The sequence below is a fragment of the Giraffa tippelskirchi genome, chromosome 10, assembly GCF_054371585.1.
Source record: "Giraffa tippelskirchi isolate mGirTip1 chromosome 10, T2T-mGirTip1v1.2.pri, whole genome shotgun sequence".
NCBI lineage: Eukaryota > Metazoa > Chordata > Mammalia > Artiodactyla > Giraffidae > Giraffa > Giraffa tippelskirchi.
This window is the reverse complement of record NC_137284.1, coordinates 109,329,257-109,352,665: the sequence shown is the minus strand read 5'-3', so window position 1 is coordinate 109,352,665 and position 23,409 is coordinate 109,329,257. Positions and strand designations below refer to the sequence as shown.

At 38.4% G+C, this 23,409-nt stretch overlaps 1 protein-coding gene across 8 annotated transcripts; it reads right to left on the bottom strand.

The window, feature by feature from the left end:
• Positions 1–1,413: 1,413 nt before the first annotated feature.
• Positions 1,414–22,304, bottom strand: KBTBD2 (kelch repeat and BTB domain containing 2). Of its 8 annotated transcripts, none has more exons than XM_081533612.1 (6): positions 22,157–22,209; positions 20,805–20,906; positions 15,653–15,729; positions 12,315–12,825; positions 7,072–7,237; positions 1,414–4,115 (listed from the first exon to the last, which is right to left on the bottom strand). In XM_081533612.1, the coding sequence occupies exons 4-6, from the start codon at positions 12,482–12,484 to the stop codon at positions 2,580–2,582; spliced, it is 1,872 nt and encodes a 623-aa protein (XP_081389738.1). In that variant the 5' UTR covers positions 12,485–12,825; positions 15,653–15,729; positions 20,805–20,906; positions 22,157–22,209; the 3' UTR covers positions 1,414–2,579. The 8 variants fall into 8 exon arrangements, with proteins under 8 accessions (XP_081389738.1, XP_081389739.1, XP_081389737.1 ...); XM_081533613.1 differs by lacking the exon at positions 22,157–22,209 and adding an exon at positions 22,036–22,131; XM_081533611.1 differs by lacking the exon at positions 15,653–15,729 and having other exon boundaries at positions 22,157–22,304.
• Between the last annotated feature and the right edge of the window lie 1,105 nt (positions 22,305–23,409).

The window sequence follows — 23,409 nt, the reverse complement described above, 5'->3', positions numbered from 1 at the left end:
CCTCTGGACTCAAAAAAAATTCAAGTTTCAGTGGAGTAACAGTGGCAAAAACTAGTTTCATGAGTTTTGCGGTAAATTGTGAGCTGTGGTTCCTCAAAAGACAAATCAGGCAAGGAATTAGGTTTGTTTAAGTGGGGAAGAGGGAAAGAGGGAAAGGGTTGAGGAGGAGGATTTTTATTTTAAAAAAGGCTTGGTCATGTTTAAAGAACTACAAGGACCCAATTAGAGAAGCTGAAGTACTGGAGGAATTAGAAGGCTCCGTAAGAATCAGCTGGGGAGGCTTACACAAAGTTTAAGGTTTGGTTAGAGTTCAGGAATTTGTATTTAAGTTCCTGATGGGATTCTGATGCTCAAGACAATTTGGGAGCTAGTAGAATCATAGAGCAAACTTTGTAAGAAGGTTGATCCTTCACACTTTTATGCTTTCTTAACAGGAGAGGAAGAACCTATAGAGGATGCAGGTACAGACAGATTTGGTGATGGATAGTTCAGAAGTAATCTGCTAATAGAGTTGGGGAAGGTGAAGATTTAATGACTACAGATTTCAGATTGTTTTGAAGAATAAAGGACAGGTTGCTAATGTTGAGGACTTAGTTGAGCATGATGATCACAAATTTATCGTGTCACCAGTCTATGCCATTATGCTGTTTTCTGTGGCAGTTACCAGCAACCCAACTGTAATTAGTCAGAGCTGAACTCGTCTAAGATTCAGTTTGCCACAAGTTATAAAAGTGACAGTAAGGCAAAGAAGTTTGGAGAACTGCCAAGAAATCTTTATTTTTCCTTCACTTTAGAAGGATAATTTTGCAGGACACAGAATTCTATGTTGCTAGACTTTTACTATAAACACTTTAAATATTTTATTCCATTTTCTTACCTGAAGAGAAGCTGGATGTAATAACTATGTATAGGTTTTTTTTTTTTTTTTAACCTGGCTTCTCTCAGGATTTTTTCTTTGATTTTCTATAATTTTGAAACAGAGCTAATTTGGATTTCACTCAATAAGGAGTGGGCGGCAGTTAAGGTTTGTAAACATAATAACATACTCTAGAAAGACCAGAATCAAATCTAGGTAATCTAGAATCAAACCTTTATATTTAAGGCCTAAACCAATGCGGTTCCCAGTGGGAAAAGACTATTGCTTTGACGAGTGTACAGACTATGGTTTCCTTTGTTTGGGATGAGGCTTAGGCATCATCCCAAGTTTTTTCAAAAGTACCCAGAGATGATTCTAATAGGCAACTACGGTTGAAAGGCAGTCATTGATCTGTAATTTATGTTGCTACAGTAAGGCTCAGATCAGACAAATATACATATAACCTCAAACAAAATTCTGAAGAAATCACCTGTAACAAACTAAGCTGACCCCATAAAACTACAATCACACCATTCCCATCACAAAAGAAATACAGATTTTGAATATATACAATTTATTTAATAAATTAATGTCATTCAAAATACAGTGCCAGAACATTATGCAGTTGAACATGCTAGTAATGTTTGTCATGAAGCACCTGTGCTCATGTTAGATTGGCGGCGGCCCGCTACTGCTAGTGGTTCCTGGGATTAATGCCAGAGCAGCACTAGTTATCTGCTCTTCTGCACCGCTAGTGCAGAGAATTCCTGAACAGTTCACCTTTCTAATCCCACCCCCCCACACACAACAGGTTAAAAAAAACACACCCCGACAGCTAACAAATATCTATACACAATCACTCTACAGTAATGCTTATTAAATTAAGATGTAATGACCTGGTTAACCCACTCTGAATCTTTAAGATGGAGAAATACAACAGCAGCAGGTAGTTATATGCATGAGCCAATGTTAATGTAATACAGAAAGTGGAGGCATTTACTGATTAAAGCTCCACACAGACCCGCACAATGAGGGACCAGCAATTCTTATTGCAAGCCCAGCAACTTAAGTCCACACCTGGTAAATGACCAGCTGATTGGAAGACCTGTATTCTAGATAGACAAGTATAAGTTAGTGAAAAGAGAGTACATGCACCTAATAGTATATAGTTAGACTGATCCTGCAGTCATACTTTCCCTGTGCAATCCCATAAAATGGAAGATCTTCCTCAACTATAGGATTTAGACAACATTTCTATGCCAACATGGACACTAGTGTTAAGTGTAGCTCAGTTAACTACACTGAAAAAAACTATATTCCAGGACTTCAAAACAGAAGCACAGGAATGAAATACATATACTAAAATAACCTCAGCACAATTTGCAATATACCACACTAGGAACAGGAAAACTACTTTAATAAGTGAACTTTTGGAACTGTACATACACAGGGCTAACAATGTTAGATAATCCAGATTGTTATGCTCTCATGATACACATAAAAGTTTCTCAATTATTGGATAATCTATTTCATATTATGGAAGCATATCTTTAAGACTCACTGATATATATTATACTGATGCAAATATTAAGTAGGGCATAAAAATAAAATTTATCAAAGATAGATTTTTTTATGTACTCATATTCAGTCCTGTCATAGTCTCTCATTAAGCAAAGAAAATGACAAAGCAAACAGACGAAGCGTGCACTCCCTGAACTCCTGACTACACAGGCGGTAGTGCAACCATCTCTCCATCCATTTCAAACTCCTCTGTTCCATCCGGTGAAAAAAGGTAAGTTGGTGGTTTCCATGGAGATTCTTCAAGGCAGGATGGATATAGTTTCCCCACAGTGCATCGAAAATCTCTCCCTAGGTCCCAGAGTACACGTTCAGATATATGTTGCCGCAGAGACCACCGGTCAAGTTCCAGATCGTATTGGTAAGTGACATATTTAGCTCTCTCATTTAAGTGGGTTTCTCGCATAAACACACACAGAGAATTTGAGATTACAACAGCTCTCACACAGGGATCTGAGTACCTCTTAGCAGGGATGTTGGCTGCCATTTTCCACTCATTTTTATTCACATCATAGACTTCCACAGTTACTGAAGACCCATCTACAGTGCCAGAGGGGAGTCTTATGCCAGAATTGGTAGCAATGTGCAACCCTCCAATATAGAAAATTTTATCACCAAAAGCTGCAGCTGAAGCAAAAGACCTGCTCGTCTGTCTCATGGCCATTTCTACCCATGAATCAGACCTTGGAAAATAACAATACATGAGGTTCAGGGTCATCACATAAATGCAGTCATGAACTACAACTGCTGCACTCCACTGCCAAGCACAAGGCAAAGGGCTTACCATTGTCCATTCATCCTTCTCAGTATCGTATCTTTCTACAGTCCTCCGATTAAGTTCTCCACCCACACTATCTCCTCCGATTGCATAGATATAGCCTTCACAGCAAACCAAAGATGGCTTTACGCGGACAAAAAGCATCGGGGTCTTTGGAAACCAGGTATTTTGCTGTGCATCAAACCAATAAAAGCAATTCACAGTTCTAAAGGCAGTCTGAAGTTTGCTTGTTTTACTGTGATTTGTTTTTGTGTTTTTCAGAGGAACTTGACCACCTGCTATATAGATGTCATTATCAGGTGTTACAACGGTCCCAACCTTATGTAAATCAGCTGGTGGGCTGCATAGCTTGTAAACTTTTTCTGCTTGGGGGCTGTAACAGACGGAAGAGTAAAGACTACAAGGATTTTCTGAAGATGCTTCAATGAAAATCATCATCTCCTCTTTAGTCATTCCAAGTCTTGGTTTGAAAAACTTGGGCATGGACTTATAAAGACCTTGAACAACTACTGACTTATCATTGGGTGGCAGACCTTGAAACCAAGCTCTCTGTGTTACTTCTGAAAGTGCATCAATTCTGATTTGGCTAAGAACTGAAGACAAATACTGGGATCGTGATTCTGTGTTGTACTCCAGCCACAGCATAGCAGCTTCACGAACTGTCTCTTCCTTTTCTACGTTTAAATTGTCACTACTGAGAATGTCTATCAGTAGATCATGTGACAGCTGCATGAAAGCTTCCTGATGATACACAGCCGTGAACTTGTGCTCCACCATCCTTTTAGCACTTTGTTTTAATTCCTCACAACTGAACAGATCAGCAAAACTCAACAATCGCACACAGTTCTCTGCATTAATTTTTTTAATTAAATATTCTCGACAACGTTGTAACACATCTTCTACCTAAAAATGGGGGAAAAACAAGGCTGATAAAGGCAAGCTAGACATTTGTTATGTAACACACAAGTATATTAATCAGATCCTTATACTGTAGTTTTATTTTTAGGTACACATGTTTGGGCTAAGAGATAGTGTCTTCCAGTAATAAAAAACTAGAAGACTGTGCAGGGACTTTCCTGGTGGCTCAGATAGTAAAGAATTCGTATGCAATACGGGAGACCTGGGTTCGACCTCTTGGTTGGGAAGATCCCCTGGAGAAGGGAACAGCTACCCACTCCAGTATTCTGGCCTGGAGAATTCCATGGACAGAGGAGCCTGGCAGGCTACAGTCCATGGGGTCACGAAGAGTCGGACACGACTGAGCGACTTTCACTATGTATTGTTTTGCATTTTTCTTCTTGTCTAGTGGCCTACTTAACTACTCTATTTAGGAGTCAGTAGTGTAACATTAGGAGAAGGCAATGGCAACCCACTCCAATAATCTTGCCTGGAAAATCCCATGGACGGAGGAGCCTGGTAGGCTGCAGTCCATGGGGTCGCTGAGAGTCGGACACGACTGAGTGACTTTGCTTTCACTTTTCACTTGCAAGCATTGGAGAAGGAAATGGCAACCCACTCCAGTGTTCTTGCCTGGAGAGTCCCAGGGATGGCGGAGCCTGGTGGGCTGCCGTCTATGGGGTCGCACAGAGTCGGACATGACTGAAGCGACTTAGCAGCAGCAGTGTAACATTAGATAGGCTCTTGGGGACTTCCCCAGTGTTTAAGACTCTGAGCTTCCACTGCAGGGGGTGTGGGTTCGATCCCTGGTCTGGGAACTAGAATGCCATATCCCACATGGTGCACAAAAACAAGACCCCCCAATAAACGGCTCTTAAAAACCTAAACAGCCTAAAGTAAGGAAATTCACGCATAAGTTAAAGACTTTTAGGCTTTAAAAAATATGTAACTGAGAAAACCAAATAAGAACAATGTGAATCAGTACAGGAAATGATTATTGTTGAGAAGCGAGAATCTGGTTTTGTCAATGTGTATAAGATATTCATAAAAGAGCAGAAATACACAATGCCTAATGATAGTTATTTGCCTTTCTTACCTGGAGCACTAGGATAACCAATCAAAAGAAAACAGTCAAGTGCAGTTATAATCTACATTTAACAATCCATCTTAGCCACTCTAAATTTCCTAGATTTGTTTTTTCTCAAGACAAAACAGATCTCAGTTGAGTTACAAGTGCTACCTACTATATTTATTCCAGTTCACAGCGATTAACTAGAAACAGTTTGTGATAAGAAGTCAAGTTGCTTGGATTCAAACTTGGATAGGCCAGTCAACACTTGTATAATATCAGATAAGTAGCTTTCTTCTCTAAGTCTCAGCTTTTTCCTGCATAAAATGGGGAAATCCTTTAAGTGATTAATTATTTTAGGATTAGATGAGAACCGACATATAGCATCAGTACAATATCTGGCATATAAAAATATCATTTCATGCAGTTAATAGTGAAAGCCATGTTGGCAGTCATAAAATGCCCCATCCCAGACATGCCAGGGCAACCTTAGTCCTGGAGGCAGAGTCTGGGTTTGCATTTGGGTAAGCATATGCCTAAGGGTTTCATTAACATGATTAAAAAAAATAATAAGGAAAGGTGTCACTATTTACAGTAACAATGTACTAAAACCCAAATTTCTTAAAATTCCTCAATTATTTAGCAATTCTAAAAATACCTGCTTTTAGTTCCTGGCTTTTAAAAAAGGTAATGAAATCATTTAAATTATAGAAGACAGTGCTTACAGTAAGCATTTCTCCCTTTTAGGTTTGGATTCAGGATATCAATGTCTTCCATTGTAAAGCACCAGGAAGCTACCATGGGCTTCAGTTTCCCCAGAGTTACAGGTACAGTAGGACACTGCACAACTGGGGGGCAGGGAGAAGAGTACAAAACTAAAAAGGAGGAAAGCTACTTAAACTGGTGCTCAACCAATGTCACTGACGTTTATTCAGCACGCATTTATCCAGTACCCACTAGGTATCATGAACTATGCTACCAAAATTTAACCTTCAGTTTGATGATTCTCCCTTTGGAGAAACTTTATTTCTGAAAATACAAAGAATTATTCCAAATAGGAAAAGCAATGAGAAAAGTATATTTTATTTATTTAGCCACACCATACAGCATGTGGGATCTTAGTTTCCCAGTCAGGGATCAAACCTATGTCCCCTGCAGTGGAAGTGTGGATTCTTAACCAATGGACTACCAGAAGTCCTGGGAAATATTTTTATATGCCTCTTAAAATTTAAAAGGAATGTTGAAGGATGGAAGTCCCTGTTGGTCCAGTGGCTAAGACTGTTTCCACGGCAGGGAGCATGGGTTCCATCCCTGGTTCAGGAACTAAGATTCCACAAGCCACATGGCATGGCCAAAAGTAAATAATAAAAATGTTGAAGGGGAAACAGAGTGAAAGAATGAAACAGTTTAGCATATGTAAATATATCATCACTTTTTATTTTAGTTTAATTCTTAATAGCTCAGTGTGTTCTTATGCTATTATAAATATTTGTTCGATAACTTCTGTTAAGAATCTTGACATTTTCCATGAAAAGTAATACCATCAAAAATTAGCGTATCTAAGTTTTTAACCAAAACACCACAGCATTTAAATTTAGTAACACTGTTTAAAACTTTTTACTTAAGATCTAAATTCTGTGGTATACTAGGCAGAATATGAAATATGAAATTTTCACCTATCTTTTCAGTAAAGTTCCCATCATAAAAACTAAGTTTACTAGACGATCAAATTCTATTGTTTTTCTTTTACACGTTTTAAAAAGAGAAGAAAAACTTTACATTCTAAAACCTGCAATAAAATTACATAGCTATAAGACATCACTGATGAAACAATGTTTCTTAAGAAAAATAAACCACAGTTAACACATACAACTGAGAGAAAAAACTGCTTACCTGCAGGAAGCAAGCTGTTTCATAAAGCTGTTCTACAGTGCTGTCATTTATTGCCAAGTTACCCGTGTATGTATAGGTTATTATTATCTGTAAGGTGGCTGAATCCACATTCCTCAGGTGTATGTGTGTCTGTTTGCTTTCACTTAGTCCACTCATGAACATGGCCCTACAGTAAGGGTGGGAGGGGGAAAACAAAAGTAGAGCTAAAAAAAAAAACACCAAAACTAGACCACATAGGATGTTTATTTAGGGTATTTGCTGATAGACAACTTACAGGGAAAAACTTTTGAGGGAGGCAACAGAAAAGTATAATCCAGTGCCAAAGCTATACCAAACTATTCCACTATGCCATGCTGAATGATAATATCAAAATTAATTTACTCCTTATATTCACACAATGGAATTTAGCAATAAAAGGAACTCTTTAATACGTACACAGACAAACCTTAAAATTATTATGGTCAGTGAAAGGCAGATACAAAAGACCACATACTATATGATTCCATTTAGATGAAATATCCCCAAGAAGCAAATATACAGAGGCAGAAAGGAGATTAGTAGTTACCTAGGGCAATGGGTAAGAAAGGTGAGTGACAGACTATAAGTGGGCATAAAGTGATGGAAATATTTCAAATTAGATTGTAGAGATGGTTGTATAGCTCTTTAAATATACTGAAATACTTAACTGTATGTAAATTAGCTCTCAACAAAGCTGTTAAAATTTCAATTTACTCAAATGATTTCCTAAAAATATGCAGGACAGTTTGCTAAAAATTTATTACATGCAGGAAAATATGCTGTAAAAACAATTATGTTATGAAGAATACAAACTAAAATGTCCACATATAGGGGAGAGATGAAAAAAATGCAAAGAGTATTACTGTATGTATAGAAAAGCCTATAGAGATCTAAAGTGTGGTATTACAACAACTAGCCTGGGCACCTCAAGGACAAGATAAGAAACAATTTAAAGTGGATAAAGTAGTGAGTCAGAGTAGAACATAAGAACTTCTTTTTGGAGGGGACTGCTGAACCTAAGAGGTTCAGGCATTTAGATCACAGAAGGCTTTTAAAATGAGACCCAAGAAGGAATTTCCTGGCAGTTCAGTGGTTAGGACCCAGTGCTTTCACTGCTCGGGCCTGGGTTCAATCCTGCGTCGGGGGTAAGATCATGCAAGCCCAACAGCAGAGCCAAAACTTTTTACTGAACTTCCTTGTAGATAATGAAGAATGCTGAAGGGTTCTGAGCATGGATGCACTAGCATAATAAAACATTTTCTAGAATGAATACTCTGTACTGACAGATCTCAAGAGCCAAAGGCTGGAGACTGGAAAACCGCTTTTTAGGCTACAGTAATAATCTATGTTAGAAGTAAGAACCACCTGACAGAGGATGGGAGAAATGGATACAAAAGCTTTTAAAAAAAACCCAACAAGATCAGGTGATTTTCTGAACACTGGCAATAAGAGTAAGAAGTAGATTGTTGTTTTTTAGTTGCTAAGTTGTGTCTGACTCTTTGCGACCCTGTGGACTGCAGCATGCCAGGCTCCTCTGTCCTCAACTATCTCCCAAAATCTGCTCAAATTCATGTTCATTGAGTGAGTGATGCTATCTAACCATCTCGTTCTTTGCCGCTCCTTTCATAGATAGGAAAAGAATCAAAGCTAGCTCTTTATTTTCAAGTAAATGCCTGAAAAAAAAATTGTTAACCATTGAGAGGAAAATTGTAAGATGGAGGAAAAAAGTTAATCTTGTAAAAAAGGTGAGTTAAATTTTAGATATGTTTAATTAAAGGCATGGGAAGCTGAGTCAAATAGAAATAATACAATAACCAGTTAAGTATTTAATATTACTGAAACTATGAAGAAGGTCAGGCATTAATGCAACAAACTGTGAATTATCTACAAAATGTCATGTGTTAAAGCCAAGTAAGTTACATGAAAGAGACTAAAAAACTAAAAGAAAAACCCACCCAGATACCCAATGACCAACCTGAGGTAGAGCTCTATTAGAAGAAAAAGTAAGAATGACAAAAGGTTGAGAAACATTCATCAGAGAAATAAGAACAAGGCAGTCAGTATAATGCTACTCTGGGCAAGAGAAGCAGGCTGTCAAAAACTTAAGCGTCAACGGTAACAAACGTAGCAAAAGCAATTAGGAAAGCATTGGTGATTTCTGGTGTAGCTCACAAAGAGCAGTAAGAACAGCAACTAACTTGAGGCAGTTAGGGAATGGAAAAGTGGCAAAAACATCAATCAGGGTGTTTGAAAACTTCCTCCCAAAGAATACAGAATGGCCATAAATAAACCTAGTGAGAGTAAAGGAGAATAGGAATTATTCTTGAAAAATATCCAAGATGTAACAAGAAAACTCTAATAAAAACACCTAAGACTACTGGTGTCACTTGTTTCACAAGTCACTTCTCTCACATGGGAGATAACCAAAAGCAACCTGAAAAAGAATTACAAGATATCTGAGTAAAAATGGAAGATTTAGGGGTCATGTGCTTTTTGTCTGTTCCAATAGAAGGCAGTTAACTTTGGAAGAGGAAGTAGGGCAAAAGAACAGCTGACTATACAGATGACACTGAGACTAGTCATTCCAGACTATGGTTTAAGACACTGGAATAATGGACTTCTGTGAAGGATCTATGCTTCCCAAAGACAAAAGGAACTAGGGGAAGCTTAGCCAACTTGATCATAAAAATCTGAAACAGGCTTTTCAAAGAAAGAATACTGAATTGCACAATATTATAGCAGGCTGAATTACCACGGTGGGAGAGGTGCTGAGTAATTCTCAAGTAATCCCTTTCACTTGGGGTCTACTGTATATGTTACTAAGAAGTAACATATACAGAAACTATTACTTCAGAGGTTCTTGGGATTTTAGAATTTTTTTTGATTCTTGGTGGAATGGAACTGGTAAACTACAAAAGAATGTGCCTAGTTCAAAGGACAAAATTTCTCATAGTAAATTTCTAATGGTTAAATTGATGGCAACATATGTAAAGATACTGAAATCTGCAAACTTGAAAGTAGAATCCAGTTGAAGGAACTTGGGAAAAGATCAAGTTATTATTGTGGGAATATACAGTAATAATTATCTATCCAGTCCAGAGAAAAGATATATATGGGAGGAAAAATTAATATATGTGTTTTGGTCTTGTGGATTATGAAATTGGCCCAGACACAGGATTGTAAAGATGGATGGATTTAATCCCAAACATGGGCAGAACTATTCTTTCTATTGTTATTTCAAATCCCTATTATCTGATTTGCTTTAGGGAGAATATATTATCTTAGGACACCAAAGATGCTAAAGAAGGGAACTAACTGGTGATACATTAATAACAGCAGCCTTAAAGAGATTGTGTTGCTTTTAAAATTGTAATACTAATGAAATATTTAAACTTTTTAGTCTTCCAGGAAGCCAATTCCAACCCAATTAGTTAAAAGATAAAGAATAACCTCATGGCTAGATAATTTAGAGAATACTGTGTTATCTATACAATAAAAAATAAAGTTAACAAGGAAGAAAAAAGGTAATATACCTAACCCATAATCACATGTGTTACCTTTCTGATAAAGATGACAATTTAGCAAACAGAATTTCTGCATAGGTTTAAAAGTTACACAAGACAACTACTAGGGTAATAACCACAAAATATTCTATTCTATGATTACAAATACCAATCTGAAAATCCACAAGTCGTAAAGCTTTCCAATAAAGAATAATCAGTTCGTAATTAACAGCCATTAAAAAGGGAGAACTAATGGACCTAGGTTTGACTGAATCTGTAACTCTGAATTCCTGACACTATCTACTAACCCAATGGATATGAAAAAACAAAAACAATCCTGACAATCACAATCATCTGGGAGGCTCTTAAAATATACAAATCCTGAAACTCTAACTCAGACCCACTGAGTTTGACCCAGAAGAATCTAACTTCTGGGTTTGAAACACAAGAATCTCTATCTGTAGAAACACAAGAGGATTCTGAGGATCCTCTCTAGGTCCATTAGGTTTTCTAGAATCATTGTTTGCAAATATGCTAAGTTTACTAAGATAAAAATAGTTTCAATGTCTGAAACTAGGAAATATCCACAGCTAAACCTGAAAAAACAGCAGGCACAGCAAAGCAACTAACAAGGCAATCTGGGCCTAAGCTTCTATAATCATCATGAGATGTGTTATACTGAGGAATGTGAAGTTTCTACACCTTTCTCTACATTAGCCTTGAAAAGTTAAAATTATACCTGTCCTGTCTATAGCTGCCACTAAAAAGCAGCAGAAAGTAACTTTCATTGATGATAGCCACTTAAGCCAGCTAAGATTTGTTGTACGAATATACCGTCCACATTTAATTCATCTTTATTCACTGTCCCTTTCAAATATTAAGTAAAAATTCAACCTAACGGCACTGACCAAACACAGGAACTTCTATGCCTTAATTCTATTCCTCCCATGAAATACGTAACAAAGGAAAACCTACATTAAAAAGATTAAAAGTTGTAAAAGATCATAAAAATGTAAAGTTTTATTTATAATTAGCAAACAATTAAGTCAACTTCTAAATTCTGAGGCACAGAGAATATCAGTTATTAACTATTTTAATCTGGGAAGGAGTCTGGTAAGGCTAAAAAGATATCACAAATGATAAAAGTAACCAACAGTGAGCAAAAAATTAATTTTTTCAAAGGAAACAGAAGTCCTTAACACATCTAAACACTACCAATTACCTTCTAGAAGTTATTATTAAGTATACGGTAACTCTTAACAGGGGAGCCTGGTGGGCTGACGTCTATGGGGTCGCACGGAGTTGGACACGACTGAAGCGATTTAGCAGCAGCAGCAACTCTTAAATTTATAAACAAAGCCCATTTTCTAAATTTAACATTTTAAAATCTTTTAAGTAAGTGAAAATTACACCATTCATTTTCCTTTCTCTTTCAATAAAAAATCAGTATTCTGAACCTTTTTGCTTCCGCATCATTAAACTTAATTTCAAATTTCTTGTATTTAATCTTTGTAAAAACTTCCCTTGCCTGTCCCTTATTTACACACACAAGGAAGTGACTGGCAAGCACTTTGTCACCCAAATAGAAAATTTAGGCAAAACGTTAAGACATCTAATTTTTTAAAATTTAAAGAGTATTTAAAATAATTTCTGGCAAAAGATTAAAACAAGCCAACATTCTGCACTTGAAATTACAAACTAACCAAGATTAAAAGTACTTACCTAAAATAAGAGCTACATGTTGCAAGAACCATTTTATGACAAGGGAATTCAGTTCCCTCAACAATTAACACTATGTCAGTAAACAACTGCTGTTCATAAAACAATTTTAACTGCTCCAACAAGGACACAGCATATTCAGTATTGATCTGCTTCTCCTCTTGAGTGGACATGACTGTATTCCATTAATATCTCCAGGAACAGATTAGAATAAAGTCAGTCTTACTGATGGAAGGTCAAGTGAATGCTTCAGAAATAAAGAAAGGAGAAACTCTGCTTGCTGTTATCTGCAGCATTCAGAACCAAGACTGACACACTCACTAATGAATAGTATCTTGCAATAGGCTTAGAATCACTACTAGGTCATCCTGTGTTAATTAGGTTCTTCAGAGTTTTTCAACACAGTCTGCACACATCTTGCTCAAATCTGCAACTGTTGTTCATCTTGAAAGAGAGTAACACACGAGGTAGATTTTGTGGCAACATCCTATGTTTGGTGGATCCTCGGGAGTAACTAAAAAAAAAAAAAAAAAAAATTCTGTCAGAGTATCTAGGCCAGTACATTTTTAGAATACAATGTTTAAGCAGACTTACATATGAATTACATTTTTTTGAAGTTCAACTTTAGACATTACCATAAAAATAAAACATGAGAAAAGGAACACTTTTAAAAGTTTATTACTTTTGTAGTTTTAAGTTAACTTTTTACCTTCTATAAAAAATTTAAACATTTTGGAAAGTAAAGAATGCATCAATATGCATACATTTATAAAGTTCTTTAAAAACATAATTTTACTGAAAAACAAAAACATACAGTATGATAAAATAGAGAAATGTATTACTACATGAAGACTTCATATTATACAAATATGAATGTTCTCAAAATGTGTAAATTTAAAATTTTCACAAGATTCAAATCCAATTTTTACAAGATTCATCTGGAAGAATTCCCAAAAATTGCCAAGATATTTGAGTGAAAGGGAGGCAAGTTTTTCCTCATGACTTATCAGATATTAAGATATATTAACAGTTCTACAATAAAGGCAAGTAAATAAAAATAAGTAAATATAATACACTCATGTTTAAAAAAAGGTATTAGATATGATAAAGAAGTCTTCAAATTAGAAGACTGGGTTATTCCAACAAATAACACTGGAAAAACTGGATACCCCCAGGAGGAAAAAACAAACCCCAATATCATTCATCAAAAGAAATTTCAGCTGCATTAAAGTTTAATTTTAAAATATTATTTGGAAATAAGTATAATGTATGACATATGAATTACAAATAAGGAAAAAGAATATATAATATAGAGTACTAATAATAGTTAAAAAACTATCAGTTCAGTCGCTCAGTCATGTCCAACTCTTTGCGACCCCATGAATTGCAGCATGCCAGGCCTCTCTGTCCATCGCCAACTCCCGGAGTCTACCCAAAAAAACTATCACCTGTTTTCTAATTAGATGATTCTTAGTTCCATAATCAGGAAGTCAAGTGCTGTTGACATGAAACCTATAAAAATATTTGACCATCATTTGGAACTACTACTACTTTTTCTCACAAAAATATCATCCATCTCTCAAAGAGGTCACATTGTACTTTGGGCCAAGCTATACTCTTACATAAACTGCTAACTTGATGCAGACTGTCAAATTTCCAGCCAAGTAAAGTATAAGGAAGTAACTAAAACAGGTGCAAAGCCAGAGACTTTGGGTCATTTAAGGTAATGACTTTGCTCTTCCAGATCTGAAAGTTACCCTATAAATCTAAGTTTATTGCATAACCTCTAAGGCTAATAATACCTAAAATCACTGGCTATTTTCATATATTAATAATGCAGCAAGGCCCAGTGTTAGTGAGGAGGGTGTTGGAAAATGAGCAGTTTTACACAGGAGTGTAAGTTGATACATACCTCCAAGCCCTTAATCAAAACTCTTAGAGCCAGCTATGTTCTGGAATTTAGGCTTTCTCAAATCTTACAAAGGTAATGTGGTACATATATCATGTACTACAAGCAGAGCAGTCTGGGACAGAACTCCGTAACTGAACATCCTATTTGTGCTGAGGGAAATATGAATAGTATGAAAAATAATACTATATAGAGTCTCATTACTTCAGATCAAGTTTTACAAAAATAAATTTTTTAAACTTGATTTTAAGAGCTTTTTAATTTCAGAATTGAAAAGGAAGTATTATAGAAGACACAATATTTGGCACTGTAAATGCTTAATATCTCAATCTTTCAATTCTGCCTCTAAAAATTTATCTGACAGGAATGTATATATTGATACACTAAAAGTCCTAACCCCAGCTGCAGGACCCCAAATTGTCCTCATCCATGTTTAAACCAGGTGACAGGAGCTGCTGGTCAGGGCCAGGATGGATTTAGATGACACTCTACACTCCAGAATTCCTTGCAGGGTAGCTGTACAGGTTCACTCTGGTTATTTCTCTAAGACTTCATACTCTCTGAACCTGACTTTTTTTGCAGTTCCTTTTTTGAGCCCCATTTATGTATGTCTCGGTTTTATTAAATTTGATTTCTTTTTATCATATTCATGATACTGTATTAAAACAATACTAGTCTGCTTTTAGAAAATTACACGGTGACCCAACTTTGTACAATCTTATTGTCACTGCTTTATACACCCCTATTTCCACCCTTTCCTTTGAAATCTAGGGTACATTATCTTCCTAACAATTTTTATTTAAGATATCTCAACATTAAAATAGGCAGCAAAAGTCATTCAGACATCACATAAATTTAATTATTTACACAGATCAGTATCTAGTTCAATTCAAAATAAAATTAAGTGTTGCTTTTCTGGGAACATAAGAGTTCAAAATGTATTAACTGAAAATGTAAAAAATGGCAAAGTTTAAGATGGAAAACCAATAACCTTCAAAAGGCCCTTAAAATCAACATACTACATGCTCTGAAACATTTCACAAAGTCTGAACTATACTACTTAATAACCAAAGATTGGACACATTTTACAAATTTCCTCTTAATTCCCAGGTATCAATGAAATTGTTTACTTAATTTTCGATCATAAATTAATGGCCACTTAAATTTAACTCCACAAATGTTTTTTGAGTATTTACTAAGTGTTGGTCATTCTACTCTTAAGTACTCAGACTGAGAGTTGCCAACCATGAGAGCTCCAAGACCCCAAGTGTACTTACTCTTACTACAGCCAAACATGTCTATCATTTAAAGAGTGTCTTTATTCTAGACAAGCTCAAATCTAGAGGCAGGCAAAAGAATAAAATCTGGCTGTCATGATCTTTCATTTCTAAATTTTTGACAGAGACATAATACAAGAAATTTTATTCTTTACCATAAGAACAACTGTAGCAAAGTAAAACGAGCAAAGGAGGCAGCTGGCATTTGTCCCACTGCTAACAGTGGTTCACACTGCAGAGGAAAGAAACATTTATTGAAGACTTATTTAAACCTTCTAAATTTTGTTAACATATGCAATGATTATTTAATTAAAAAACTCAAACTTTCAAAAGCTATGCTACTCTCTTTTCTCATCATAAAGACAAAATATTTTAGGATTTGGAAGCATAAAGTTTTTGTCCCAAATGCTGTATCTGTTGCAGTCTGAAAACAGCAACAGTCAACATATAAACGAACGGACATGATTGTTTCAACAAAATGTTCTTTACAAATACAGACTACAGGCTAAATGTACCAATCTCTGTTTTAGGCTGCTTCTTGATCAAATATTAAAAATTTTTTAAAAAGGTGGTAACAAAAATGCACAAGATATTTTTCCCAGAAGACTGTTTCCCTTTCAAGTCATAAAAACAAGGAAAAAGCACAAATCTTAAAATGCTTGAAAGTTGAATTAAATATAATTCTTAATCTAACCTGTCTATATTCCACCTTTCAACTGAAATATTTTAACATCTCTTACCTAGTCACACAACGACTTTCCCTACTTACTACAGGCTCAGTCAACTTTTGAAACACTTTAAAAAAATCCAGTGTGAGTATCCTTTATTTAGGTTAGAAAAAAGGACTTTTCTAAAGATAATCTGCTGAAAGAAACCCACAATGAGAAAAAAAAAACTATTTTAGAGTCAAAAATACTTGAATTTCTTTTTTTAAAAAATCAACTACATAATTTCTGGAGAAGGAAATGGCAACCCACTCCAGTATTCTTGCCTGGAGAATCCCATGGACAGAAGAGTCTGGCAGGCTATAGTACCAAAGGTAGCAAAGACACGACTGAAGGGACTTTGTAGGCAAAACTCATTTACATGTATTTTAATAACAGAAGATGTGTACAAGACAATTCTGTGTAAAGACATTCAATGAACACATGGATTCCGCAGATGAACTGACGGCCAAAGACTAGGAAACCACTATTAGTTGCCACATTTCCTGGTATCAGGTACCTTAAGATTAATAAAAAGGTCCTATAATTTAAAGGTAGTTGTCAGGACATATTTCACAGTGAGAAAAGCCAACTAGAAAAAGCATTCAATGGGAGTCAGGCTGCTGCTGCTGCTGCTAAGTCGCTTCAGTCGTGTCTGACTCTGTGCGACCCCATAGAAGGCAGCCCAACAGGCTCCCCCATGCCTGGGATTCTCTCCAGGCAAGAACACTGGAGTGGGTTGCCATTTCCTTCTCCAATACATGAAAGTGAAAAGTGAAAGTGAGTCGCTCAATCGTGTCCGACTCTTGGCGACCCCATGGACTGCAGCCCACGAGGCTCCTCCGTCCACGGGATTTTCCAGGCAAGAGTACTGGAGTGGGGTGTCATTGCCTTCTCCGAATGGGAGTCATACAAACACAGTGTAATGACATTCAGAATCTAACAAAGTAAAATGTACTCTGGCATAAAAAGTATGCATATTCTTATTTCTTTTTCTAAGTTCTCGGCTAAATTCAGTATTTTTGATTGATCTGTTTGATACCAGTGGATAATAGCAATGAATAAGATTAGAATGCTATATACAGGATGATATCCTTTCTTCTACTTTTCACCAACTTTCTGCAAATAAGTAGATAACAAAGACCAACTTATGTTTTAATCTAAGAGCTTCCTATAAGAGTAGAAACTTTATAAGTTAATTGCAACTGAGAGAAAAAAAGCAAAAACTTGGATTCTAACATTTTCTCTAGGCTACCCAACCCTCCAAGGTTCTACTGAGTGAATTTTGCCACACAAGATAGTTTCAGAGCATTGTTATTAAATGATCATCTGGATTAAATCAGTCAACAATCCACAGCAATACACACAATTCTACTTAAAAATCTGAAATATCTCTTACAGAAAGTTGTTTCAATAGTTGTTTTCCTCCCTTGCATAATCAACGTGATTATGGATAAAGAATAAAGGATTGAATAACTACTGAATGTGAAAATGAGACTGATCAGCAATTAACCAAGCTGTACATGTGAAATGAGGAAAGATATAAAGATAGGGTCGTTGTTGTTCAGTCGCTAGTAGCCCGCCAGGCTCTTGTCCATGGGATTTCCCAGGCAAGAATACTGGAGTGGGCTGCCATTTTCTTTTCTAGGTGAAAAAAGGGAGAAGGTTGCAAACAACGACTGCACAAAAACTACATAGTGATGAAACCATGATAAAGAGGAAGAGCAGTGGACTACAGGTCATCACCTGTATGAAGCACTTTCACGTTGTATATTATTAACTTAGGTGATGCTCTAACTTCCAGTGCTACAAATGTCAATATAAAGGATCTAAACTTGTTAGAAAAAATCCAAGGCTATTCTAATGTCAAGTATTGCCAAAAAATTAGAGCATGGACTGTGGAGCCAAATTACTTGGGTTGTAATCCCAACTCTGCAACTTACTATTTGTGTGACCTTTCATAAGTTATTTCCTTTTTGTGCTGTAGTATGCTCATCTGTAAAATGTGGGATAAAGATAGAATTCTTCTCAACAGATTAAGCATTAAATGAGCTCTATGGAGAGTTTGGAGCAGTGCCTGACACACAGAACTACTACTCTGTGCAAAAAAAATAATTTGTAATTATTCTTCTTAACACACTCACTTACTGGTCAAGCTTTTTGTAGTACCTTCCCACCTTCTGAACCTTCATACCTACACAGGTCTAAGAGTCCCAATTACAAGGTTTCAACACTCAAACACAGTTCTCTTTTTGCCTTGGGTGAATAGCATTTTAGATAAGAGAAATTTATTCAAAGATTTTAGGGAGTATTTTTGATGGTACAAATCATGAAACATACTAGTACAACAAAGACTAACCTTGAGAAGGCTGATGCCTGTGCAAAAAAAACTAATTGATAGCCAGGAAGGCACCAGTCATAGAATAAGCCTTTCTTCATTTCAGTGAAAAGATAGGTTTCTCCTTCAGGGAGGACAATATATTGGTGCCAGAAATAGTTTGCTTTCAAGTTATCAAAACAACCCTGACAGTTGGGAATGTTTGGAAAACCACTTCATCTTCAGATAGATTGTCAACCGCTACACAAAAAGAATTTTCTGGAATTGTGACAAACATCAATTAAAAAACAAACACCCTGACTTTTAAAGAATGTATGAGTTTGAGAAATTTCAGTACAGCTTCCTCTAATCAAGTTCAGAACCTAGGTCTACTCCTTCTTGACCCCTTTTCCAACAAGAGTGAAAAGACTACCTGACTCCATCAAGTTAATTATACTTAGGATACTTAGTATCCTAAGTAAATTCAGGTCACAAGAATAGGCTTCTGTTCTACATTATGATCAGTAAGTTATCTCACTTTTAAAAAATTAAACAAGAACATAAAGGAAACACCATTTGTGATAGAATAATTATGACTGTAGCATGCCCTTTTATTTTGGTTATCACTTTTCTTTTTTCCTCTCAGCTCTGCACAGACTTAAGAAAGCTGAAGAAATACAGACTAAAGTAAAACTGACCTTAACTTTTTCAATAGGATTTCATTTTTCACCAAATCAGTGATTTTTTTCATCACAATAACAAAAATATTTCCCAGATATTAAATATATTCATGAGGTCATTAACGGCACAATCACTGAACAACAATTATGGCTACTTAAGTTTCTCAGTTTCTTAAAAAAAAATAAAAAGAGAGGTAAACTGAGGAATACTTAGAATCTCCTGCCAACGGTGGCACCTATTTACATGTTACCACTTGTCAGAGGTATGGGAGGGAGTGGAGCTGAGGAAAAAAAAAAAAGGAAGAATTGAAAAAGTACCTCTCATTAAATGATTACATTTTCTCCAAGTTTCCTACTATAATCCCTCCTTCCCACACAGAAGAATCTAGGTGCTGAAAAATCCTGGCAAGCGAACAGGGAGTAACCTTCACATATTTAAAAAGTTACTTGAAAACAACCTATCATTTCTAATACCCTGAGTAATTTGAACATAACCTGCTCTATTCAAACTCTACAAAACTGAAAATGATTAAGATATAATGAAGGACTTTGGCATTTTCATTCATATTTTTTATGACATTAGGACCAATCCTTTTTCCTGCTCTTAGAAATATGAGCAAGAAGAAAAACAACTCTTTTCTAGTTAAATGAATAAAATCTTTGGGAAAACCACAAGAATCTTTTGCCTGCATTCAAATTTCTATAACTTTACCATTCACTTTAAACACACTCAGTGTTCAATGTTTGGATGTTATCAAATAGCTAATTATTTCCATTAACTAGGAGAAAGAAAATCTATGGAGGAGTGTGGACTGAAGTACTGACACCTCTATTCCCAACCACCTCCTTGAGGGGCATGTGAATAACCAAAGCTAGCAGATTCTATGGTAATGCTTAGGAGAACAAAAAGGAGAGAAGAGTTATAGCACTTAAAACTCCTCCTACAAAGAGCTGTCTGTAGAGAAAAAAAAAACAACCGTGTAGAAAAGCATGAGCTATAAACCAAGCTCAACAGGAATGCCATAGCCCTGGTACTGTTTACTGAGGACAACAACCTCTTGAGAATTTCAGGGCCCAATCTAAAAAGGGGCTTCAATAAGCACTAGACCAACAAAAGATCAAAGTAAAGAAGCAAACTTAATATTAGCAAAATTCCACATCATCAAGGCTGGAAAACAATTGACTGGTTTGACTTTTCAATTTACTTTCGGTCAGAAAAAGTCCTTCTTAAAAAAAAAGTCATGAAAAAAATCCTAACCTAAAGTTATCTAAAGTAAGCCACTCACAATTTAGAGATTTGAAGTTCATACGACTCAAACTCAGGCAAAAATTCGCAACACAGCGGGAAGCAAAAACCAACCAACCAACCCACCTTACTTTAGAACAGAGAACCACTGTTAACTCCACTTTGTTGATTCGTGGTCTCAATAGAAAAAGATAAAAAAAATAACTGTAGTCAGAGTACACTGCTGATAGGGTTGTTTCTAAATGCCTGAATGCTAAGTGAGCCAGACGTACAGATTCATGTTATCAACAACACGTGACGTCCTGTACCCTACGTTTTTACAACGCTGATACTTTAGCTAGATATTTCACACAAACATACCCTTCCACAGGTAATTTTCGATTCTTTTTCCATTTTCATTTAAAGGGGTTCATCCGTGGCATCGGACAACTCTAGAGATTTGTGGGTAGTATATTATTCTCCCTTTGAGTTAGTAGAAAGAGAGCTTTGATTAATAAAGCGGGGGGGGGGAGAGCCGTTAACTCAAAATAACCGCGCCACAACGGGATATTCTACTCCACGGCTTCTTAATTCACAGGGAGAGGTGGTCGAGTTCAAATAACTTAAGAGATTTCAATCTAAAGTAAATACGTACACAATTTTCCGTTTCAAAGAGCAGCTTCTGCTTTCTTTTTAAAATCATCAGTAGACCCACAATGGGACCTCTGTTAATCTAGACATCTCTTGGTTACTTCAGAAGTCCCGGACAAGGAGAAAACGCACGGCTTGCCCTCCTACTGCCCACCGTCTCGCGAACACGTCGCGAGTAGTTAAGGGAAACAGCTTGATTCTGGCAACGCGGGCTCCAGCCGGGGCCAGGGCGCCGCCCGGGAGAACCGCGGCCGGAAACGACCCGCGGCTGAGCGACTCACTCACCCGCCCCTGCCCCAAGCACCGGCCGGACGCCGGGCCGCAGCGGGGCCGCCGCCGGGTGTGGACAGAGGCGCCGGCCGCCCGCGCCCATCCCCCGCCCGCGGCGGAAACGTCTCCGGTTTGAAAGATGCCGCCGCAGCCGCCCCCTGCCCGCCGAGCCACAAAAGGCCGAATCGCCTCCCGCCGCGGCCCTCCTTCCCTAGTTCTCCACAGGTCGCCCCCAGGTCCCCCGCCCGGGGCTGGAGACGCCTGCTCACCGAGTCCCTCAGTCCTGAGGGATGGGATCCAGTGCGGCCGGCGGCCCCGAAGACGCTGGGCCCCAGGAGCGCGGCGGCGGGGGCGTGGCCCTCCCGCGGCGGCTAGGGCCGGGGTCTCGCCTCCGCCTCCCTAAGAGGAAGGCTGGCGCCGCCGCCTCCCCTTCCTTCCGGTTTCCCCTCGCGCCCTCCCTCGGCCGCTCAGTCCTGAGCGGAAAACTGCGTCGTCTCTGGGCGCCGCCGCACGCTCCTCAGGGCCCGACCACCGCCAGACTCCTCCCCCGGGCTGCGCCGCCCGCCCTCGCCGCCTCGTCAGCCCCGGGGCCGCGAGACGCCCCGCTTGCCGCTCCCACCCCGCCCCTGCGGCGCGCTCTCGCCCTCTTGGCGGGCCCCTTTCGAGGCCCGGGGACGCGCGGACAGCGGACCGTGGGCCAGCCTTCGCCAGGTTTCTTTTCCCGCCGCGCGCGCGCGCGCCTAGCAGCCCAAACGTCAGTTTCGCAGTTTCCCGGGTTCTTGGGACCACCCCCCAACCCCGCCCGCCCTTACCCTCGCCTCCCCCGCCCTTTTCCTTTGCTAGATCCCACCGGAAAGCCAAAACAATTGGGTCCGCGCAGGCGCGTGGAGGAAGCGGAAAGAGCAGGAAGGGCGGGGAAGGCGCGAGGTGATGGGGAAACGCTTTTGAAGGGGTTTCCCTGGGAAGGTCAGCGGAGAGTCCGCGAAGGGCGCGTGCGCGGCGGAGGGGTCGCCCTCCGAGGCGCGCGTATGTGGGCCGCCAAGGGGTGCGGATGAGGGAGGCTTCAGGCCTAGCCTGGTGAAAAGAGAGCCCGCAGAAACTCAGTGCTGGGAACTGCGGACAGCCAAGCACCAAGTTTTATGCTGTAGACTGATTTTTTCCCCCTCTCGAAATACAGAAATTTGCAGGCTGAGTCCGGGAGTGGGAACAAGGTGGACTAGACAACACCAGACAAGGGAAGAAAGGGAGACGCTGGGAGGCTGAGTGGGCTTTGTCTCCTTGGCCCCTTCTCTCCAAAACACGCTCTCCACTTATCAGAGCACGTTCGGTTTTCCAGTACTCATCAAGAGAGACTTCGTGTCCTGGTCTCAAGGCCAAGGGAAAACTCAAAGCAGCACCTGAAGGAGCTTGCAGTTCTGGGGAGTGAACCGATGGCGTGTGGAGGGGAGGCTCTTCAGCTAGTTTGTGCTGCAGTGCCTCGGCTTCCAACTATTGCTGTGAAGACTTAGTTTTTCCAAGGTCTAACAAAAGCCTATTTGGGTCAGACAAGTAGCAATCTGCTACTTAGTTAATACTTACAGCATTATTTTATAACATTTAAAAGACTGGGATGGCAGGCTGGGTTGAAGTTTCTAGAGTTTCCAAACCAATCTTTTTGGTGTTTTATCTTAACTGGAAAAAGAACAGGTTGAACATTTATTCTCAAATATTTGTACTTGTTTGCTGTTCCTTCCTTCCTCAAAGTTGTAGTCCCCTTAAAAATCCTTAGAGAAGACTGCAACCATTAGGAAGAAGAGGCTGCTGATGTCAGAGGAGGCTGACTCCTTGCAGCTACTGTGGTAGAACAACTGTAAAATGTTTGTCACTATAAACCTCAACACCACCTTGCCTTCTTTACAATTTCACTTAGCTCAGAAGCAGAACAATCGCAGCTAGTTTGAGTGCCCATTTTAGGGGGATCATAAATCAGTATTTTCTAGCTTTTATACTAATTTTTTTTTGCAATGTAAAGTAGCTCCCATGTGATCTATATCTAAAACTAGGCACATGACATTGTTTCAAGCAT